The sequence below is a fragment of the Strigops habroptila genome, chromosome Z, assembly GCF_004027225.2.
Source record: "Strigops habroptila isolate Jane chromosome Z, bStrHab1.2.pri, whole genome shotgun sequence".
NCBI classification, from domain to species: domain Eukaryota; kingdom Metazoa; phylum Chordata; class Aves; order Psittaciformes; family Psittacidae; genus Strigops; species Strigops habroptila.
Window position 1 is genome coordinate 34781485 of NC_044302.2, and position 18819 is coordinate 34800303.

Sequence of the window (18819 nt, forward strand, 5' to 3'; positions counted from 1 at the left end):
TTTTCTCAACATGACAGAATCTCTGGACTTTATTATAAATTCCCTTTCAAGGTCATTAACCATCTTTTCATTTTTACCTTTGCAATCTGATTACTTTTCATAAATACATTCCTTAATACGTATTGAAATAATGTTTTTAATATGAAGTCTCAGCTTCCTTTGTTAAACTCCTCCTTAGTCCTGAAGACACTTCATCTTTTTTCTGAAGGAAAGAAGGATCCCTTGATAATTAAAGTTCTTCCTTCCCTTTAAACATGTTTCTGTGTATAATATATTCTGCTTCATTACTAAATTGAGATTATTCCTGCTTAAACTATGCAAATGTTGTACATCTAGATGTACTTCAGCACAGTAACAAGAAAAATATATATATTAAATCTTGCTTTTCATGGAAGTATTACAATTTTTCAAAGATTGTCCCTTCCATAGCTCAAAAAAGGTAAATACCTTCTTGTTTGGCTTGTCTTCTGTATTCCATTGTTTAGAAATAAGACATCAGCACGTCTAAGTGAAAGAGATGAAATGCTGCTTCTTTAGTAAATTATTCTTATGAAATGCGTATTTGTTTTTATAAATGTATGTCAGCATAATTACCTATATATATTCATTTTCAATACAATTTTCAGGGTGTCCTGTTAGAAATCTTATATTCACCCATTTTAAATTCTTTTGTGAATTTGAAAGAGCAATTTTGCAATGTGAGACTATTTTTGAAACAGGAATCAAATAGATCTTTTAAGTGTCATTGTTTTTAAGGTGTTCACTTTCTGGTATAGATTTAAGATTGAGCAAAAAAGTTTTAACTGTACTAGGCCAGACTGACCTAACCAACTTTCTTCTCTCTGACACTAGTCACAGAGAAAAGTCTAGGGAGGTGACTAGAACAGGATGATCATGCAATGTTTGTTCCTCAGATTGATCTCTCAGCTTCCCATAATGTTCAGGTCAGAAATGTAGTAGAAGTAGCATATGTTTATAATAGCCTTAGAGGTCGTTTGTAATAGCCTTCAGAGGTATTTTAATTTGGTGAATTTGTCCAGTATGTTCAAGTATTTGTTGTCACAGAATTTTTGGTCAAGGAATTCCAAAGAGTAACTTCCTGTCATCATATATGAACCTGCTACTTCTTAGCTTCGTTTTATGGCTTTTAAGCTCTTTGTTTTGGAAGAAAACAGGAACATTCTATTCCTTTTTGGCTATGATTCAGTAAACTTCTGTCATACTCCTACTCTGTGATCTATTTTTCAGAGCCATCTTTGCTTTAGTTTGTTCTTTCACAAAATTTGCTTATACCCTGTATCAACGTTGTCATCTTTATTTGAATGTTTTTGAGGTTACTGTAGTATTTTTGAGATGAATGACCATAACTGCACAAGTAATCCATAGTTGAGGGAGGGGCATACTGAGGTTTCCTGTACTCTCGTTCTGCTTCGTGTTTAACAAATCCTAGAGAATTGTTCTGTTTGATTTTTCTGACCACTGCAGTGGCCAGAAGAGCCGGTGTTTTATGGAACCATCTACTGTAATCCCAAGATCTCATTTCCGAGTGGTAACAGTCAGCTTAAAGCCGTTCACTACATAAATAAAGCTTTGGATTGTTTTTTCCCAATGTATATTTGCCTACTTCAATATGCATTTAAATTAATCTTCTAAATGACAGTCCAGTAATTGAGTACCGTAAGATCCAGAATAATCCTTTTGTATTCTTCACGTTCATCCCCTTCCCCCTATCTCAAATAACATTGTACTGTCAGCATTCTTTGTCACTGTTTAAACTGTCCTTTTTAACTGGGTTATTGCGAACATATTAAGCAGTACAGATTTTTGTAAAGCTCCACTAGCTCCTGGCACTGTAAAACCTGTTTATTCTTATCCTCTTTGGCCTTTTTTTTAATTGCTTTTTAGTGCAGGTAAGAACTTTTCCTTTTAGAAGTGCTTAGTTCTCTGTAACTGCCTTTGCTCATATGCTTTTTTAGATATATTTTTTACAGTCTTGCTTTTAAACCACTACAGCCAAAAAACCCCACAGATATTTTCATAAACTCACTGTATGTGACTAAAAATTTGCAAGTAAGTATTACATCCTTTATCCATAGATGATGACCTATAAAAATCCACTCTGTATGTGCTGAAGCAATAGAAATTTGACTGTATTGATATCAAGGCTTTGGATCTTCAAAGTACTACATCATTATGTTTCTGCAGCAGAGAACTACCTTCAGTATTTACCAAATATAATAAATCCAGTACACATATTGGATTTATTTTGCAGACCTCTAATAGATACAAAGATGTATATTGATTTGGAATCAATAATTTTTGATTGCGTCAGTTGTTTTATTGACTATGTGAAGAAAAAAATGATGGTTTTACATTCATTACTGTTTAAAGGTTTTCATAAAAAATGTTTTAAGGAAATATGCTCTCCTGAACCTCACTTGGAGTATTGTGTACAGTTCTGATGTCCTCAACATAAAAAGGACATGGAGCTCTTGGAGCAAGTCCAGAGGAGGGCCATGAGGATGATAAAGGGGCTGGAGCACCTCCTGTATGAAGACAGGCTGAGAAAGTTGGGGCTGTTCAGCCTGGAGAAGAGAAGGCTGTGTGGAGACCTCATAGCAGCCTTCCAGTATCTGACGGGGGCTGATAAGGATGCTGGGGAGGACTCTTCATTAGGGACTGTAATGGTAGGACAAGGGATAATGGCTTCAAACTTAAACAGAGGAAGTTTAGATTAGATATAAGGAAGAAGTTCTTTACAGTGAGGGTGGTGAGGCACTGGAACAGGTTGCCCAAGGAAGTTGTGAATGCTCCATCCCTGGCAGTGTTCAAGGCCAGGTTGGACTGATACTTGGGCGACACGGTTTAGTGTGAGGTGTCCCTGCCGATGGCAGTGGGGTTGGAACTAGATGATCTTAAGGTCCTTTCCAACCCTAACTATTCTATGATTCTATGATGAGAAAACTGCCTTACTTTTACATTTTTTAGGTAAGTTTATATTTACAAATAATGTTTTTACAGAGGGAGGTAGTTAAAAGTCAGTGTTGACTACCTAACATGTAAGTAATGAGAGAAGTATGATGTCTCTTGATAAATGTTGATGACTGTCATTGACTAATATTGAGATATTCTAAAAAGTAGAACAATGGCAATTTATGCTTTGAAGATGAATGCATTAAAAACTGAGAGGAGGTAACCAGAATCAAGTATATGTTATTCGGTGGGCATATGAATTAATATCCAAATGAATGTAAAAAATCTTTGAAATAGAAGTTTGTACGCACAAGTGTTTATTTTTAGTGATATTTGAGGTGGAATAGTGCTAATGACTAAACAAATATGAAAGGCAGCTTTCCAGGTAGCCAGAACTTAGTATGAAGATGTCTGCTTTCTGGGCTTTTGAATTTTGGGGTTTTTTTTTGGTGGTTTGGTTGGTTGTTTTTTTTTTTTTGGTGTTTTTTTTTTTGGTCTCGTTTTATATGTTCTCATGCCATTGGAACCTAACAGTTTGGGATTGCGTGGCTGTTAAAGCTAATAAGGATTATAGTGACTAACTGGTTAGCAATAAAAACCCTTTTGTAAACTATTTTATCCAGGAGACAAATATGAGCCCACAAGAAACTTACAAGATAATACAAGGCAGATGCAGAGATGTCAGTTCTTGCCAGTTTGAATGAAAATTATTGTTTAAAACAAAAAATAGAGGTTGAATACAAGAAGACAAGTTAATTTAGTGTGTATATGGTTACTTTGTTTTGTTTTCTCTAAAGTAAATACAAACATTCTAAAGTATCTTAGAAATTTCAGGGAGAACTACATGAACTTTCTGTTTCAATCTGATCTGCAATATAAAATCTAATATTTTTGAAATGGTACAATATTTTGAAAATTAATGTTGTTTCTACATGTGTACGCTCATACCTTCCAGTGATGAATAATCTTATTAATTTGGTTTTAATTAGATGTAACATCTGCTTCCTGTAAATCAATTGTTAAGCCAATATAGTGTTAATTAAAATTTTGATTAGAAAGCTGATCGAAAAGCAGTATCTACAGTTACAAAATTAGTAATTATGTTTTTCACAAGGTATTAAAAGAAAAAGGTTAGTTGATATTAAATGGGTGACCCAGTGTAAGAAAATTGTCATTTCTGAGAAGTTCAGCATATAAATTTTGATAGCCTAAAACCAATGAAAATGTTTATTAAAAAGAGAGCTATGGTGATACTTGAGAAAAATGTTTGAAGTATTCCACTCACTTCAAAATAAACACATACAGAAACTTGTTGATATGGGAAATAAACTTTTATCATTCACTGTATGGCTTTTTTATAGTAATTTAAGTCTTCCAAGATAAGATCCAGAACTGTCTGAATAAAGAATATACATAATCAACGTTGCGTAAAATATATCGAGAGGAAAGAGAACTAATTTAGCGTTTAGAATAAAATCATTCAGTTTGGTATATATGGATGTAGAGCATGGCTCCCAGATATCTAGAGTCCATGTATATTACTCTTAATTGACCTTCTTTGCCACTCCCCAATCTGGAATGATTTAGGGTAATAGATTTGTGCAGTGGTAACTACTATGTGTATTTTACCTTTGTTCAACTCTTTATTTCAAGATTTTTGTTAATTGAAATTGGACTTCAAAATACAGGGGAATACAGGGAGGATAGTAAAAGACAGGTAGGTGAATGCTGAGAAGGAAATAAGGTGTACGTATTTTTCCTGCGTTGTTCGGCGTGCAAATGTTTTGTACATTTATTGACCTTTTGGTTGTCATAGATCTTAGAATGGTTACAGTTTGAAGGGACCTTAAAGGTCATCCATTTCCAACCCCCCCCTCACAGGCAGGGACGCCTTCCACCAGACCAGGTTGCTTCAAGCCCCGTCCAGGCTGGCCTTGAACACTGCCAGGAATGGGGCAGCCACAGCTTCTCTGGGTAACCTCTGCCAGCGCCTCACCACCTGCATAGTAAAGAATTTCTTCCTAATGTCTAATCTAAATCTGCCTTCTGTCAGTTTAAAGCCATTCCCACTGGTCCTATCACTACAGGCCCTTGTAAGAAGTCCCTCTCCAGATTTCTTGTAGACCTTCTTTAGGTACTGGAAGCTGCTTTTAGGCCTCCCCAGAGCCTTCTGTTCTGCAGGCTGAATAAGGCCAACTCTCTTAGTCTGTCTTCGTAGGAGAGGTGCTCCTCTGATTATCTTCATGGCCCTTCTCTGGACTTGCTCGGGCAGGTCCACATCTTGCTTATGTTGGGGGCCTCAGAACTGAATGCAGGACTGCAGGTGGGTTCTCAAGAGAGCAGAGAAGAAGAATCCCCTCCCTTGACCTGCTGGCCACACTCCTTTTGATGCAGCCCAGGGCACTATTGGTTTGTAGGTTGCAAGCGCACGCTGCTGGATCATGTTGAGCTTCTCATCAACCAACACACCCGAGTCCTTCTCCGCAGTGCTGCTCTCAATCCGTTCTCCACCCAGCCTGTTTTTGTGCTTGGGATTTCCCTGACCAGGTGCAGGACCTTGCGCTTGGCCTTGTTGAATTTCATGAGGTTTGCACTGGCCCATGTCTCAAGCCTCTCAAGGATCCTCTGGATGGCATCCCTTCCCTCCAGTGTGTCAACCGCATCACACAGCTTGGTGTTATTGGCAGACTTGCTGAGTGTACCTCAATCCCACTGTCTATGTCACCAGCAAAGATATTGAATGTCACCAGTCCCAATACAGACCCTTGAGGAACACCACTCGTCACTGATCTCCACTTGGACGTTGAGCCATTGCCCACAACTTTTTGAGTGTGACCATCCAGCTGATTTCTTATCCACTGAGTGGTCCATCCATCAAATCCATACCTCTCCAGTTTAGAGACAAGGATCCCATGCAAGACAGTGTCAAGTGCCTTGCTTATGTCCAGCTAGATGACATCAGGTGCTCTTCCTTTATCTGCCAATGCCATAACCCCATCATAGAAGGCCACCAAATTTGACAAGCAAAATTTGCCCTTAGCGAAGCCATGATGGCTGTCATCAATCACCCCCTTACTGTCCCTGTGCCTTAGCATAGTTTCCAGGAGGATCTGCTCCATGATGTTGCTGGGCACCAAGGTGAGTCTGATCAGCCTGTAGTTCCCCAGGTCTTCCTTTTTTCTCTTTTTAAAAATGGGGTTGTATTTCTCCTTTTCCAATCAGGAGGATCTTCACCGGGCTGCCACGACTTCTCAAATGTGACAGATAATGACTTGGTAACTTCATCTGCCAGTTTCCTCAGGACCTGTGGATGCATCTTGTCAGGTCCCATGGACTTCCTTCAGGTTCCTTAGATGGTTTCAAACCTGATCTTCTCCTACCATGGGCGGTTCTTTGTTCTCCCACTCCCCACATTTGCCTTCTGTGACTGGGGCAGTGTGGCTGGCGCTCTTGCCAGTGAAGACTGAGGCAAAAAAGTCATTGAGTACCTTGATCTTCTTCATGTCCAAGTGTCCTGTTTCCTTCTGGAGGGAGCCCACATTTATCAGAATTTTTGTTATTGGAATGTTTGCCGGCGTAATTGCAAAGTGTCAGAAATGGTTGTAATGTGCAATAACCCCTTATCTTTTAGTATTAAACAAGTACTGATATCTTCTTGTACAAGTGTTTTCTTTCATTTGAATTAACTCTTACCAAAGATTGAGTGGCTTTAAAAAAGAAAAATATACAAATCACTCTTACAGTAGCTTCCGTTTCTATTTTTGTTATTTGTAGAAATGAGTACAGCCGAACTGCTGATTCTGTTTACTGGAGTAGTTGGAAGGGTTTCATCTTTCATAAAAGATCTCGTAAATTAGCAATGTATTAGGAAGGTATTAATTCACAGAACTCATCACACATTCTGGAAGAAATTTTCTCAAGGAGAGCCTGCAGGCAGCAGATCATTCTATAACCTTGTATGTATACAGAAGCTAGTATGGAATCTGTAATAATATGGGTTAATAACATAATATAAACATCCGTCCACAGAAAAAGATCACAAGGCACCCATTAAGGTAATTTAAAGAGTAATGCTGTTTTACATCTTAAGGAAAAAAATACAATGTTCCCAAATATATACAGTTTGTGTATTCACAGTGTGGGTTTCTGAAATCTATGTCTTACAGGTTAAAAACTGTAATAGAAGAGCTGATTCAGACACAGCAAACCCTTTTGAGCAAAGAGGAGCTTGTGTTGGAACTGGAGAAAAAAATAGAAGAGTCCTCTAAGACTTGTGAAAAGAAGTCCGAGTAAGTCAAAATGAAATTTCAAAATACAATAATGTGAGGGAAAAGTATCTATAATGGATTTCCTAAGACCTAAGTAAGAAGTAACGATCACTAATCTTGTTCTGCTTTTGTGAGAAGAGATTATTATGAAAAAGAATATCTCATCTTTAAAATAACCCTTACCCACTACAGATCTAATTTAATAGAGAACTGAGCAGATCCATTAGTTTAATATAATTGTCGCAGTGTTGAGATGGCTCAAGAACTGGACCTTTGCTTAGTTACAACTTCAGCCTGGTGGAAGAAGAGCAGTCAATTTAGATTGCCTCTCTCATGGAGTTTATTATGTAGATACAATTTTGTGAAAGACTTTCAGACTCGTGTGCAAGATGTACTCTTTCTTACGCAATATGTTTGAGCTCGTCAGGTTAAGTTCATTCTTTGTTACATTTTCTTTACAAAACTGAATGTAGATCTAATACAGTGTAGTACAGCATTGTAAATAATGAAGGTGAGGGGTTAATAAGTGCTTTACAGTGCTATAAATAAAAGATTATTATAAAGAATAATTCTTGGGTGAGATCTTTAGTTTTTTTCTACCTCTGGTTAGAAAAAATACATCCCAGTCTAAACTGAAGTTAATACAACTCACAACCAAACCTGTCATGGTGATGTTTTTCTGATTCTTGTTGCAATCAGTTATAAACCTTACTAACTAGGTCATAAGTATGAGTTTAAAATACCAGTGAATTGGAATGCAAGTTCTCAGGTAATCCTTTCTTCATTCACTGAAGAAGTCTTGAAGCTCTTTGTTGAAGGCAACTCGTCACTTGATACGTTGGATATCATTTTATTAATAAACAAAATTTTATGTATGTATATTATCTTAGTGGTTTGATTAGGTACTTTCCTGTTCTTTCTTTGGTGAAATTCACATATAGACACAGTATATTTTCCAGTCTTTTGGTTCTTGACCTACCTTCCTTGCTGCATGTTACTTAAAGGATAAATTGTATTTGAACTAGATGAGTTTGGTGGTGTGTTCTTGTTTTCTTTTTGATTTGGCTTGTTTTTTTCCTCAGTATAGTTATGTTATTAGTTACCTCTCTCTGAAAATAGTTCAGACCCTCCCTGTGTTTCTCACTGTGGGAAGACTCCTTTGACTGATCTTGTAGATGTTTGAGGTATTGAGGAGATGATTTAAGTTCAGACTGCACCAGCACTTGTAGGTTGTATTAAAAGGCATGAAATCTGGTTTAGATTTCTAGTTGTCAGATAAAAGCTTCCATGAAATCATCCCAGTTCTGATTTGTCATTGGTCATGTCTTCCTCCAGCAGACCCTGTTCTCACCTTTTAACTGCAGTGCAGTGATCAGGATGTTTTTGCACATGCTCAGGGTCCATAGAAGATCTCATCCAACTGTTGCATGCTCTTGACTGCCGTCATAGCATATGGGACTGGCCTCACTGCTGTAAGACAAGGCGAAAAATAAAGGTAGTTGAACAAAAAATGAAAGCTTCCGTCTTGAGCCAGAGGTTCTTCTGGTGCAAGTGCAAGTATATCATCAGGAAAGAGAGTGAGGAGGCCCACTCCAAATGCAGGAACTCTAGACCCTGTGTTACTACTGTTGAGCCTCACCCAATGTGCTGAGCTTTGCCCTTCAGTGCTGAGGAAAACTACTTGTGTACTTTATCTGGGCAAAATGATGGTAAAAGTCTGCAAAATCATGTTTTCTGTCTCTTCACTTGAAGCAGTTTGGACTTCAGCTGTCCCCCTACTTCTTCATGACACAGCTTCAGTACCAGAAGTTTTGAGTTGTTTACTGACTTTGCAGCAGCGGTCTGGGTTGGGGCTTAAAAGCATTTCTCATTGTCTAATTCTGGCAAAACTACAAACTGATCTTTGCATGTACTAAGCTTTTAATTAGGGCATGTGCAGAAGTGTATCTCCAGGCCTCTGATTTTGTGTGCCTCCTCAATATTTAGCTGTATTGCTACTATTATCCTGGCATCAATACCCATTTCCTTCTTCAAATGGCAGTATCGCCCACAACACAGAGAGTGTTTTTGTATTGTATTTATACATGTGTATGTCAGGCATACCATCTGCCCTCCTAACGTGATAGCATATTGAATATTTGTTTTTTAATTCAGTTAACCTTTTTACCGCTTCCCAACCTGTTGCCCTCTTCAGGTCTTGCAGGGATTCTTCACACAAGATCTCACTCTGTGAGATCTATCAGCTTTTAACAAGCCACAAGGACTATAAAGTTTGCACTCAGGCAAGCCATAGGCAAATAGTTTTATAGGTTCTAATTCCTCATGCATAGATGGAAGGGGGAGCAGTCTGTGTTGGATTTGGGCAAGCCAATTAGATGATAATCCATTTTGCCACAGTTCAGGAAGGAGAACAGCTTGTGATTTTTAACTTGCAGGCTGTGTCTTGTTATCTCCAGATCATGGTAAGTAGGAAGCCATTCAGTGTTTGGGATGTTGTCATTCTAGCCAATGTGTTTTCACCAAGGCCCTGCTGATGGTGTAAGACCATCATTTTCACAGGGTGATCCTTTTTTTCATGAGGACCAGATGAAAGAACATTATCTTGAGGATAATGTCAGAATAATTGTTAATTTGTATGTGTGGTGCTTTTAAATATGTGCAGTCTCATGACAAACCTCAGTTTCACAGAATCATAAAATGGTTTGGTTTGGAAAGGACCTTAAAAATTATCGAATTCCAACCCCCTGCCGTAGACAGGGATACCTTTCACTAGACCAGGTTGCTCCAAGCCCCATCCAGCGTGGCCTTGAACACTGCCAGGGATGAGGTAGCCCCAGCTTCTTTGTTTCAAGTCCTCTAATTGTGTATTTATACATCATACTTATTATTTTAACATGAATGATCATTCTGCTGATTGTACAGAGTTCTGTTCTTTGGTGACATTGTACAATGCTCATCTATAGGGATATGATTTTTATCTTTTCTTGCCAATGAGGATTTTATGGCAGATGATTCCCTTATCACTTGTGAACCTGTTTGAATAGTCGTTTGGTACAGCATCAGTTTGTGACTCTCAATATCTATGACTTTTAAATTCCCTTTTTTCCTCCAAGGGTAGGCCTTCCAGGAGGCTCTTGTCTTCCAGGGATTATCAGAAAGATACAGTGACGGAATACTGTGATTTTTCTTTAGCTTGTCCTCATTCTTTATAGTTCTGGTCCCTCTACCTCCTTCATCTGTTCTTGCAGACTGTTAGAGCTCTGCATCTCTTTGCAGGTGACATGTCATTGGGCTTCAGTTGGGTGCTGTTAAGGGTGTCTGTATTGTACTATGGATGGTTCTGTCTTTCAAGGCAGCTTCTGTCCACCTTTGATTTTGGCAGTTCTTGGGGATAACTGAGTCATCTAGGTACCTGTAGATGTTCTAACTGATCTTCTTGTCCTTCAATAATGATTGAATTATGTCTGTCTTGAAGTATTCAGGGCCATGAGGGCTATTCAGAGAAGAGCCATAAAACATGCAGAAGACAAGAAAAAATGGCTTTTAGCTCCTCATGGAGTTTTTATTTAGCTTTGTAAGCAGAATGTTATACTGCAGTCCAGAAATAAATATGCAGTAGATGACCTTTTGGTCCAGAAGAGACAACAGATATATCTAACTTCATGTCAGATGAATTTATACTGGATGTAAGATTAGTTTAATAGTGCTAATTAGTATTACAACAACTATGTGGATTGCAGTGGATTTCTCACCACTGGAAATCATAAACCAAAACTGTATTTCTTCTCTAAAGGATGTTGAACCCTAGTGTTTATAAATTCAGTCAAAAATGGACAAAACTAGGAGTTTCATCTATATTTATTACAACATGATTTTGGGATAGATTGAGAAAACAGAATGGCAAAGTAGGTGTTTACATTGTCTTATAGCTTTGGACATTTTCTAGAATTGCTTCATGTGTTTATGCCTTTGAACAAATAATTCTGTTGAGGAATTTTAATGCTCTTTTTTGTATGTTTGGTTTTTTTTTTTATTTTTTAAACTTTCGTGAAACAAAGTATGTATTTTAAGTCATGTATGTTTGTTATTTTTCTCTGCAGTATTGTACTCTTGCTGAGCCAAAAGCAAGCGCTGGAAGAACTTAAGCAAACAGTTCAGCAATTAAGATGCTCTGAGGCAAAATTTGCAGCCCAGAAAGAGCTGCTGGAACAAAAGGTTCAAGAGAATGATGGAAAAGAGCCACCACCTGTAGTGAATTATGAAGAAGATGCCAGATCTGTGACTTCTATGGTAAGTTTTACATCTGTTTTACTGAATTGTGCAGCCTTTCTATTGTACTTTGGTCCTGGGATCAGAGTCCCAAGATACTCACAGGGGTGACTGAAGTGAATAAACCTCACTTTCCGTTTGTGGCTACTTGTCTAGAAAAATAAGTTCAGTTGCTTGATTTTTTTCTTTTTTTTTTTTTTAATTGAAATGACTTGTAACACTTGCTATATGTCTGTGGACTTGGTTTGTTCTTCTGTACAGTTGATGCTTAAATTCTCATTAGACTGTTTTATAATGAAATGTGTAAAACCTTAAATAGATTTAGTAAAAATGACTGAGTAGATATTGGTAATTTCATTGACTGTGTTGAACCTTCACCGTTGTAGATAGAAATATAACAGTAAAAGCTGCTGGAATCACTGCACACATTGTGTAACTAAGAAGTGACTTTTACGTATAGTAATTACTCTTTTCTTTGAACAGAAACAAACACTGGTTTCTTTGCAACTTACTTTTAAATATTTACATCCTCTTAATAATCAAAAGGAATGTTATGTACTATGATGAGGCCCCATGTAACTTAAATAAGTGCTTTGCTAATATTTTGTGTGGCTTCCTTTTCTCAATTGTATGCAGCTATGTGTAAGGACAGTAGGCCACATAAAAAAAGCAAACAAACTACCTGTTTACTAAAGGGAAAAGCAGTCGTGTTTGCTTTTATGGATTAGGTTTGACATATATGAGATGTTGGTGACTTGTTTTCTTTGGAGGTTTAGCCTGCCGTTTGTTTTGGCCCACAGAGCAGTAGCTCAGTGAAAGAATAATGAAATGGTTGTTTCTGATAGGAATGCTTTTGTTTTCTCTATTTGTGGAACCAAGTTTGGTTTTGTTCCATTCCCTTTCTACAGATATACTTAATTATCAGTATGCTCTTGCTTCCACTACTGTTTAATATTTACAAGGCACTGGCAGGCTGTTGCCATTTTCACTGGTACAAAACATTATTTTACAAAGCTGGGATGCTTATCATAATCTAGGAGGAGTTGCTAAAGCACAAAAAGATGGAAAAGGAAAGATGAGGATAATGATTGTGAAAGATTAGGAAGCTTGGAATCTTTCTGGGGTAGGCTATCTTGTTAGTTATTTCATGTCATATCCTGTAGTAGCGCTAGTGAATATTGTCTGTAAGGGTTAGTTGAGATGATGAGTCTAATCAAGAGACTGGTATTCTTCTACCTCAGTGCATGATTACTAAAAACTGTCATCCTGTGTCCAAATCTCTCTTTCAATGGGTATGAGAAAATACTCCTTGCATATATGTATAACACAAAGTGAAGAACACTCACCTCTTAATATTTTTGGAATAAAAGTTATCCATGATAATGTTTTTGTTTGGTTTTTTTTTTTTCCTGGAGTATCTACATACTGAGATTTCTGGAATTATGCAAGAAATACACTTTTGTATATATTAAATGTGCCAAAAGTAAGAAAAGTGTTGCTAATTTGGCTTCAGGGAATTTAGTCTTATAATGTGTATGTACCATGAAAAATAATGGAATTTGACTTAAGTGTTGGGTGTTTTCCCTTCAGTAATTTATTTAGGAGGGGCAGATACCACTTAAGTTTTGTCTAACCATTAAGTTAATATCATGAGCTAGTAAAATTGATTAAAAAGTAGTAGATACAGCTGCAGACTAAATTGAACTTTTTTCAAATTCCTGGACCTTGAGAGGGCAGTCTTAACTGTATTTCAAGATGAAAAAATAATGCACCGACAGGCTGTTCATGTAAATAACGTGCTTTTTATAGTAGGATTTTTGGTTTGGGTTTTTTTTTTTTTTTTTTTTAGTAGAACTTCTTAAAATTATACAGCTGTTAAATGATTAAAATGAAATGTTCTTACTGCTGATTGCTCATTGTGGTATCATTCAAGAGGATTTTTGTTTCTTCAGCTATGATTCTGTTTAGGTTTCTTGTCTTTATCCAGAAGCGGTTCGTCTAAATGTTGTCTGATACTACATTTGAACGTGGTTATTTATTCCTACTCAGAACTTCATTGTAAACACTCGTTTTATGAATTTTATTCCTAGGAATGACAAAATCATTCCTTGTGGAATCATGGCTTGTGTTGTGAGTGTGCATATGAAGTAAATTTTAATGTATTCAGTCACAAATGAATTTTTTTTTGTAATTTAAAATTAAAAATATGATATACAAAACAATTTTGTAAAGTTTCCTGTTTGAGTATTTATATGCTGTCATATAAATACAATCAAATTCATAGTAGATTAGTTCACAAATTGTGGTGTTTTCCATCTCTTACATTAGGTAACTGTACACTAGAATACTAACAAGGAATGAAATTCTGAAATGCTTTTTGATATGTTTTTATAGACAATGTTATACATGTGTGTTATAACTTCCTTTGTTTCCTTGTTCTTTTTTTTCCTCTGTTAACTGCAGACTGCACACATTGTTAGTATCTTCAATATGGTTTGATTTAATCAATATATTTTATTGTTTGCAGAATGTTAGCTGTGTATTAGTATTCATGTCTACATTTTAAGAAAAAAGGAAATTGCTGGATGTTTCTCTTTTGGTTGGTGATGTAGCATAGCAAGGAGTAAAAAAAAAAATTTTTAGCCATTACTGAAGATTACATTTATCATTTTTGGCATTGTATGTGAAAAAATATTTTTTTCCTAGTATTTATGCCTTTCTACTGAGATAACCATGCAAGACAGGGATAATTCTAATGCTGAAGTTGCTACAAATTTAAAATAATGGCTTTGAGCCCCTTCAAGTTGTGCAATTTTTGTACTATGCGCTATGTAATCCGAAGAATCATAGTTAACTTTTTCTTCTATACTTATATTAAAGAGATAAATACTAAGAAAAAGCTGGTTGTTCCCTGTAATCTGCTGGGTTTATTTCCTAAATGTATCCAAATCGATTGGATATGTATTATGTTACTTTGCAAAAATTAACCAGTAGCTGGAAGCTTGAACTAATGTTTCGTATTTAGGTGTTAGGTCAATGGGTGTATGGCCTGTCTTTGTCCTAAGGTACATATGCTATTCTTGCTATTAATATGATTAACAGAGCATGGCAGTAGTCCATCATAATTAAAACAAATACAACACCACCACCACTGATTAGAAATCTGATCTGATTAGAAATAAAAACACCAGGAATAATTGGAATATTGCAGTGCCAGTTAAACACTCAGGTAATTAAGTACAAAGATGGTGGTTTCCATTTCAAAAGCTTAAAATTACAACATCAGTATTGGCTTGGAAGTTGTTACAGAGTAGGAAATCTTCATGGAGTGCTTAAGCCTAGTTAAAATAAAATAGTAATTAATTTTGTTTAGCAATAGTACAGTGAAATCTGTATGCCACTGTAAAAGGTTTTCTCCTTTTTCTTTACGTGGTAAAAGCAAATATTATATAAGTGCAAACCCATTACTTTTAAGAATATATATTTAAAACTATATGGTTTTCTCACTATAGAAATGTGTCATGTAGATTCGTTTTGCATACTGCAGCACTATACTGGAACCACTGATAAAACTGAGACTTGGTATGCAGGCTTTGCAATACTTTAAAGAATTGTCAGCAGGTGGAGCTCAGTGCCAGAAGACAAGTTATGACTGAATAATCAAATTTTTTCGTCATTACATATGTTTAAAAAAGCCATGTGATACACACAAATGTGGAGTTAAAAAATGTGTGTTCTGATCTGTCTAACATCTAGATAATCTGAAATGGTGGCTTGCTTTGTTTTGTTCTGATTTTTTAATTTATTTTTTTTTTCTTTTACAAATAGTGAAAGAAAATTGTAATGTAGAAAGATCTTAATTCATAGTCTCCAGCAGTATGTAAGCCAACTAAAAGAGTTGTGCAGCTATAATGTCCATGGAGCAACAGTACGACATCCATGTTCTTTCTCCATACACTCCTTAAAGGACTCCCTGTCCTTTGGGGATGTCCTGGAGGATGGAAGGTTCTGGAGTGCAGATGAGTCAGGAAGGAGACTGTAATGTCTCTGGTAACATCAATTCGTGAAAGCTACACAGGGTAGAAGGAAGCCGAAGCATCACAATATCGTGATACAGCCAGTGGGATTGATCTGACTAATAATGCACACTTCCAGGAGAGTGCCATGCTTAAAACTGTACACATTGCGTAACAGCAAATGGATATTCATAAGAGATTTTGCATTTCTGAATTCCGGTTTTATCTGTTGTAGCAGAATTATCCCAAAGGAAAAAAAAATATAGAAGTTCACCTCGTATCTCATTGGTTTTTCTATTTGTCATTCCTTCTAAAAAGGCTTCAGAGATCCTATTCTATTCTCAATAACTGCTTTAAAAGTGAGATAAGCCAGCTTTTGGTGAAGATTGTGGTAAAAAAAAATTTCTCAATTGTTGTGGAAGAAAAAAAATGAAATTCATGAAACAGTATTTTCCTAATGTAAATGCTTTATATTTCCATCCCCGCTTTCTAAATTCCATGACTTAGTGTTCCTTCTAATAGTGTGATCAGCAAATCAGTAGTCTGAAGAGTCTTCCTATGCAGGTTTGGGTTTGAGGGAAATGTTTTCAGGATTCTTACTAAAATCGTAATTGACAAATTTAATCAATTTGTAAATTTTGAATTTTTTAAAGTCAGCAAACAGCTCCCTGGCTTATCTGGCCATGTAAGTAATTATCTACTAATTTGTGGCTCATGACATTATATAAAACTAAGATTATATGAGGGCATGTAGTAGGAAGTATTAGGGGAGCCCTTCACAGTTATTTGATTTATGTATTTATAAATCTTGTAGACTTCCACTGTGCTATTCCAAAAATTTAAGTTTCTCGTCGATAGAAACTGGGCCAAAGTAAGGTTGTGCAGTGTTGGTATCTCTACCTGTGCTCTCATATTTTATTTTTTTTTTCAGCAGAGGAAGCATTGCCAATGCAGTCATGTTGTTGAAATTGTGCTTATTAATTCATAAAAGCCTTGGAAATAAACAGTTGCATTTGTTTGGTGACCGGACAGCTGGAGTTCATCTAAGTGATCTTTGCTTTGGGCCACTTTCTAATCTTGCTGGCTGAGATCTATGTTTCTGGCTTACAGCCAAACTTAACATGGAGAAAAAATGCTCCAAATGTCAGATGCTTCTAGGAAGTGTGAAGGATGAACTCTGTTCTCTTGCTCGCAGAGTGAGCATGTTCTGTTTCTTCTCTTTGTAAATCCTACTTGCCTGATGGATGTGCGTCAGAGTAAGAACAATCCAAAAGGAGATACCAAGGAAACAGACAGGCGAACTCAGCCATAATTTGTCCCACGTGGGCATTACTGAGTGGTCCAGAATTTACAAGGTGAGAGATCAATGGAGTTGTCAAGCTTCTTTCCAGTCAACATGCCCAGAAGCACCTGAAATGAAAGATTAACATGACAGTAATATTTTCATAGACTAAGGTTCAGAAGTTATGTATTTCTTAAGGTTATCATTTTATCTATCAAAAAGTGTTGGGCAATAACCTAGTGTTGGGGAAAGGCAAAATTAGAATTGAGGAGGAATTGAGGGAGGTGACTCATTCAGAGTAAACAAACTCTCAGAATATTTTAAATGCAGAATTAGTTTGTGCTCTGTGTATGAAGTAGAATATATGTTCTTAAGATAAGTACATACACTTCTCTTGAACTGCCAAAAATATTTCAAGGCTTTTCAATTTTCCTTGAGAAGGCTTCGTCATAGTAATGTTGCAGCATTGCACACCCATTGGGGATTTTTTCTGTCAGTCAAAATCTTCTGTGTGAATTAGGAAAACTTCACTCGGAAGTTTCCCTTTGAATAGAAGTCACATACTGGTATCCAGCATAAGTTTCAGTATGTTTTGGAATGTTTGTCTGTGTGCTGGGAGAAAAGTAGTAATTTTCTGCCAGAATTATCACGATGAGCTTCTTGCATCTTTTTCATGGTGATGAGGTGGGATTCATGTGATTATTAACTCCTCATACCCTCTAGGCAACACACAGGAAATAGTAGGCTAGCATTTGACTGCTTCAAATCGTCTCCATTTTAAAGTGGCCAGTTAAAAATACCCTTGTTCTTAAAGGCAATTATTATGCTTCTAAAAGTGTTAAAGTGTACTGTAAAACACTTCTTGGAATTAGAATTTATGGTAGTTTATTGCCAGATTTGAAGTGTATGACTTTATGGTTTGCTTTGTGGCTTTTGCTCTTTTTTGCCATAAGCAGAGTATGGCAAAATACTCTGTTATGTATGGGGGGACTCTTACCTGCTACAGACTGAGAAAACAGAATGGCATTGTAATCCAGTTTTCAGAGGACTACCCTTAAGATACAGACCCAATAATTTTTTATTCCTTTTTTTTATTTTTTATTGTTGGTGATCTTTAACAGTAGGCTAATAAAATAGCATGTTTCAGATATCACTGATTTTTTTTTTTTTTTGGGGGGGGTCATCCTACAGTAATATATTTTTTTAGTATTTTTGAGTGAGGGAAGATATATTCAGAGAGTTCTGCAAAAAAAAAAAAAATAGTAAGTTCTGAGTTAGAAAAGAATAAACTTTTAGGTGCACAAGTCTTTCATGAGTCTGAAAAAGAAGCCCCAATTTTTAAGGAAAAATAAGGTTCAGAACAGCTGATATAAATTAAATTTTTGCTGTAAAAGTCAGCTGTTATTATAGCATAAAGGGGAGATACTGTTATCTCAATGAAGAGGACAAAAAGACAAACCTGCACGTAAGAATTGAGAGCATTTGCTACCTAGTGGGGTCTCTTATTACAGTGTAATTGTGCTTGTTTAGTAATTATGAATGTGAGTTCCAAGCTACAGTAATATGTGACATAGGTGCGTAAGTACCATTAATGGAAGGATGGTTTGTCTTCCAAGTAATTTTTGTATGGGGCAATGAAGTAGCTTTTTGAAAAATGTGAGAATTTTCTTCTAAGGCTGTTGGTGAAATATCCTCTTTAGTGTCAACATAAAAAGGACATGGAGCTCTTGGAGCAAGTCCAGAGGAGGGCCACGAGGATGATAAGGGGGCTGGAGCACCTCCCGTATGAAAACAGGCTGAGAAAGTTGGGGCTGTTCAGCCTGGAGAAGAGAAGGCTGTGTGGAGACCTCATAGCAGCCTTCCAGTATCTGAAGGGGGCCTATAAGGATGCTGGGGAGGGACTCTTCCTTAGGGACTGTAATGATAGGACAAGGGATAATGGCTTCAAACTTAAACAGGGGAAGTTTAGATTAGATATAAGGAAGAAGTTCTTTACAGTGAGGGTTGCCCA

The 18819-nt window shown here is 36.6% G+C and overlaps 1 protein-coding gene across 14 annotated transcripts in view; it reads left to right on the plus strand.

The window, feature by feature from the left end:
* Positions 1-18819, plus strand: part of FER (FER tyrosine kinase) — a 166503-nt gene that overhangs the window by 45669 nt on the left and 102015 nt on the right. For 13 of the 14 annotated variants that reach the window (XM_030511505.1, XM_030511506.1, XM_030511513.1 and 10 more), the window contains 2 exons: positions 7140-7262; positions 11342-11531. In XM_030511505.1, the coding sequence (XP_030367365.1) occupies positions 7140-7262; positions 11342-11531 (313 nt within the window). Of the gene's footprint in view, positions 1-17; positions 106-7139; positions 7263-11341; positions 11532-18819 lie in introns of those variants that run through there. The other variant, XM_030511519.1, reaches the window with a different exon arrangement.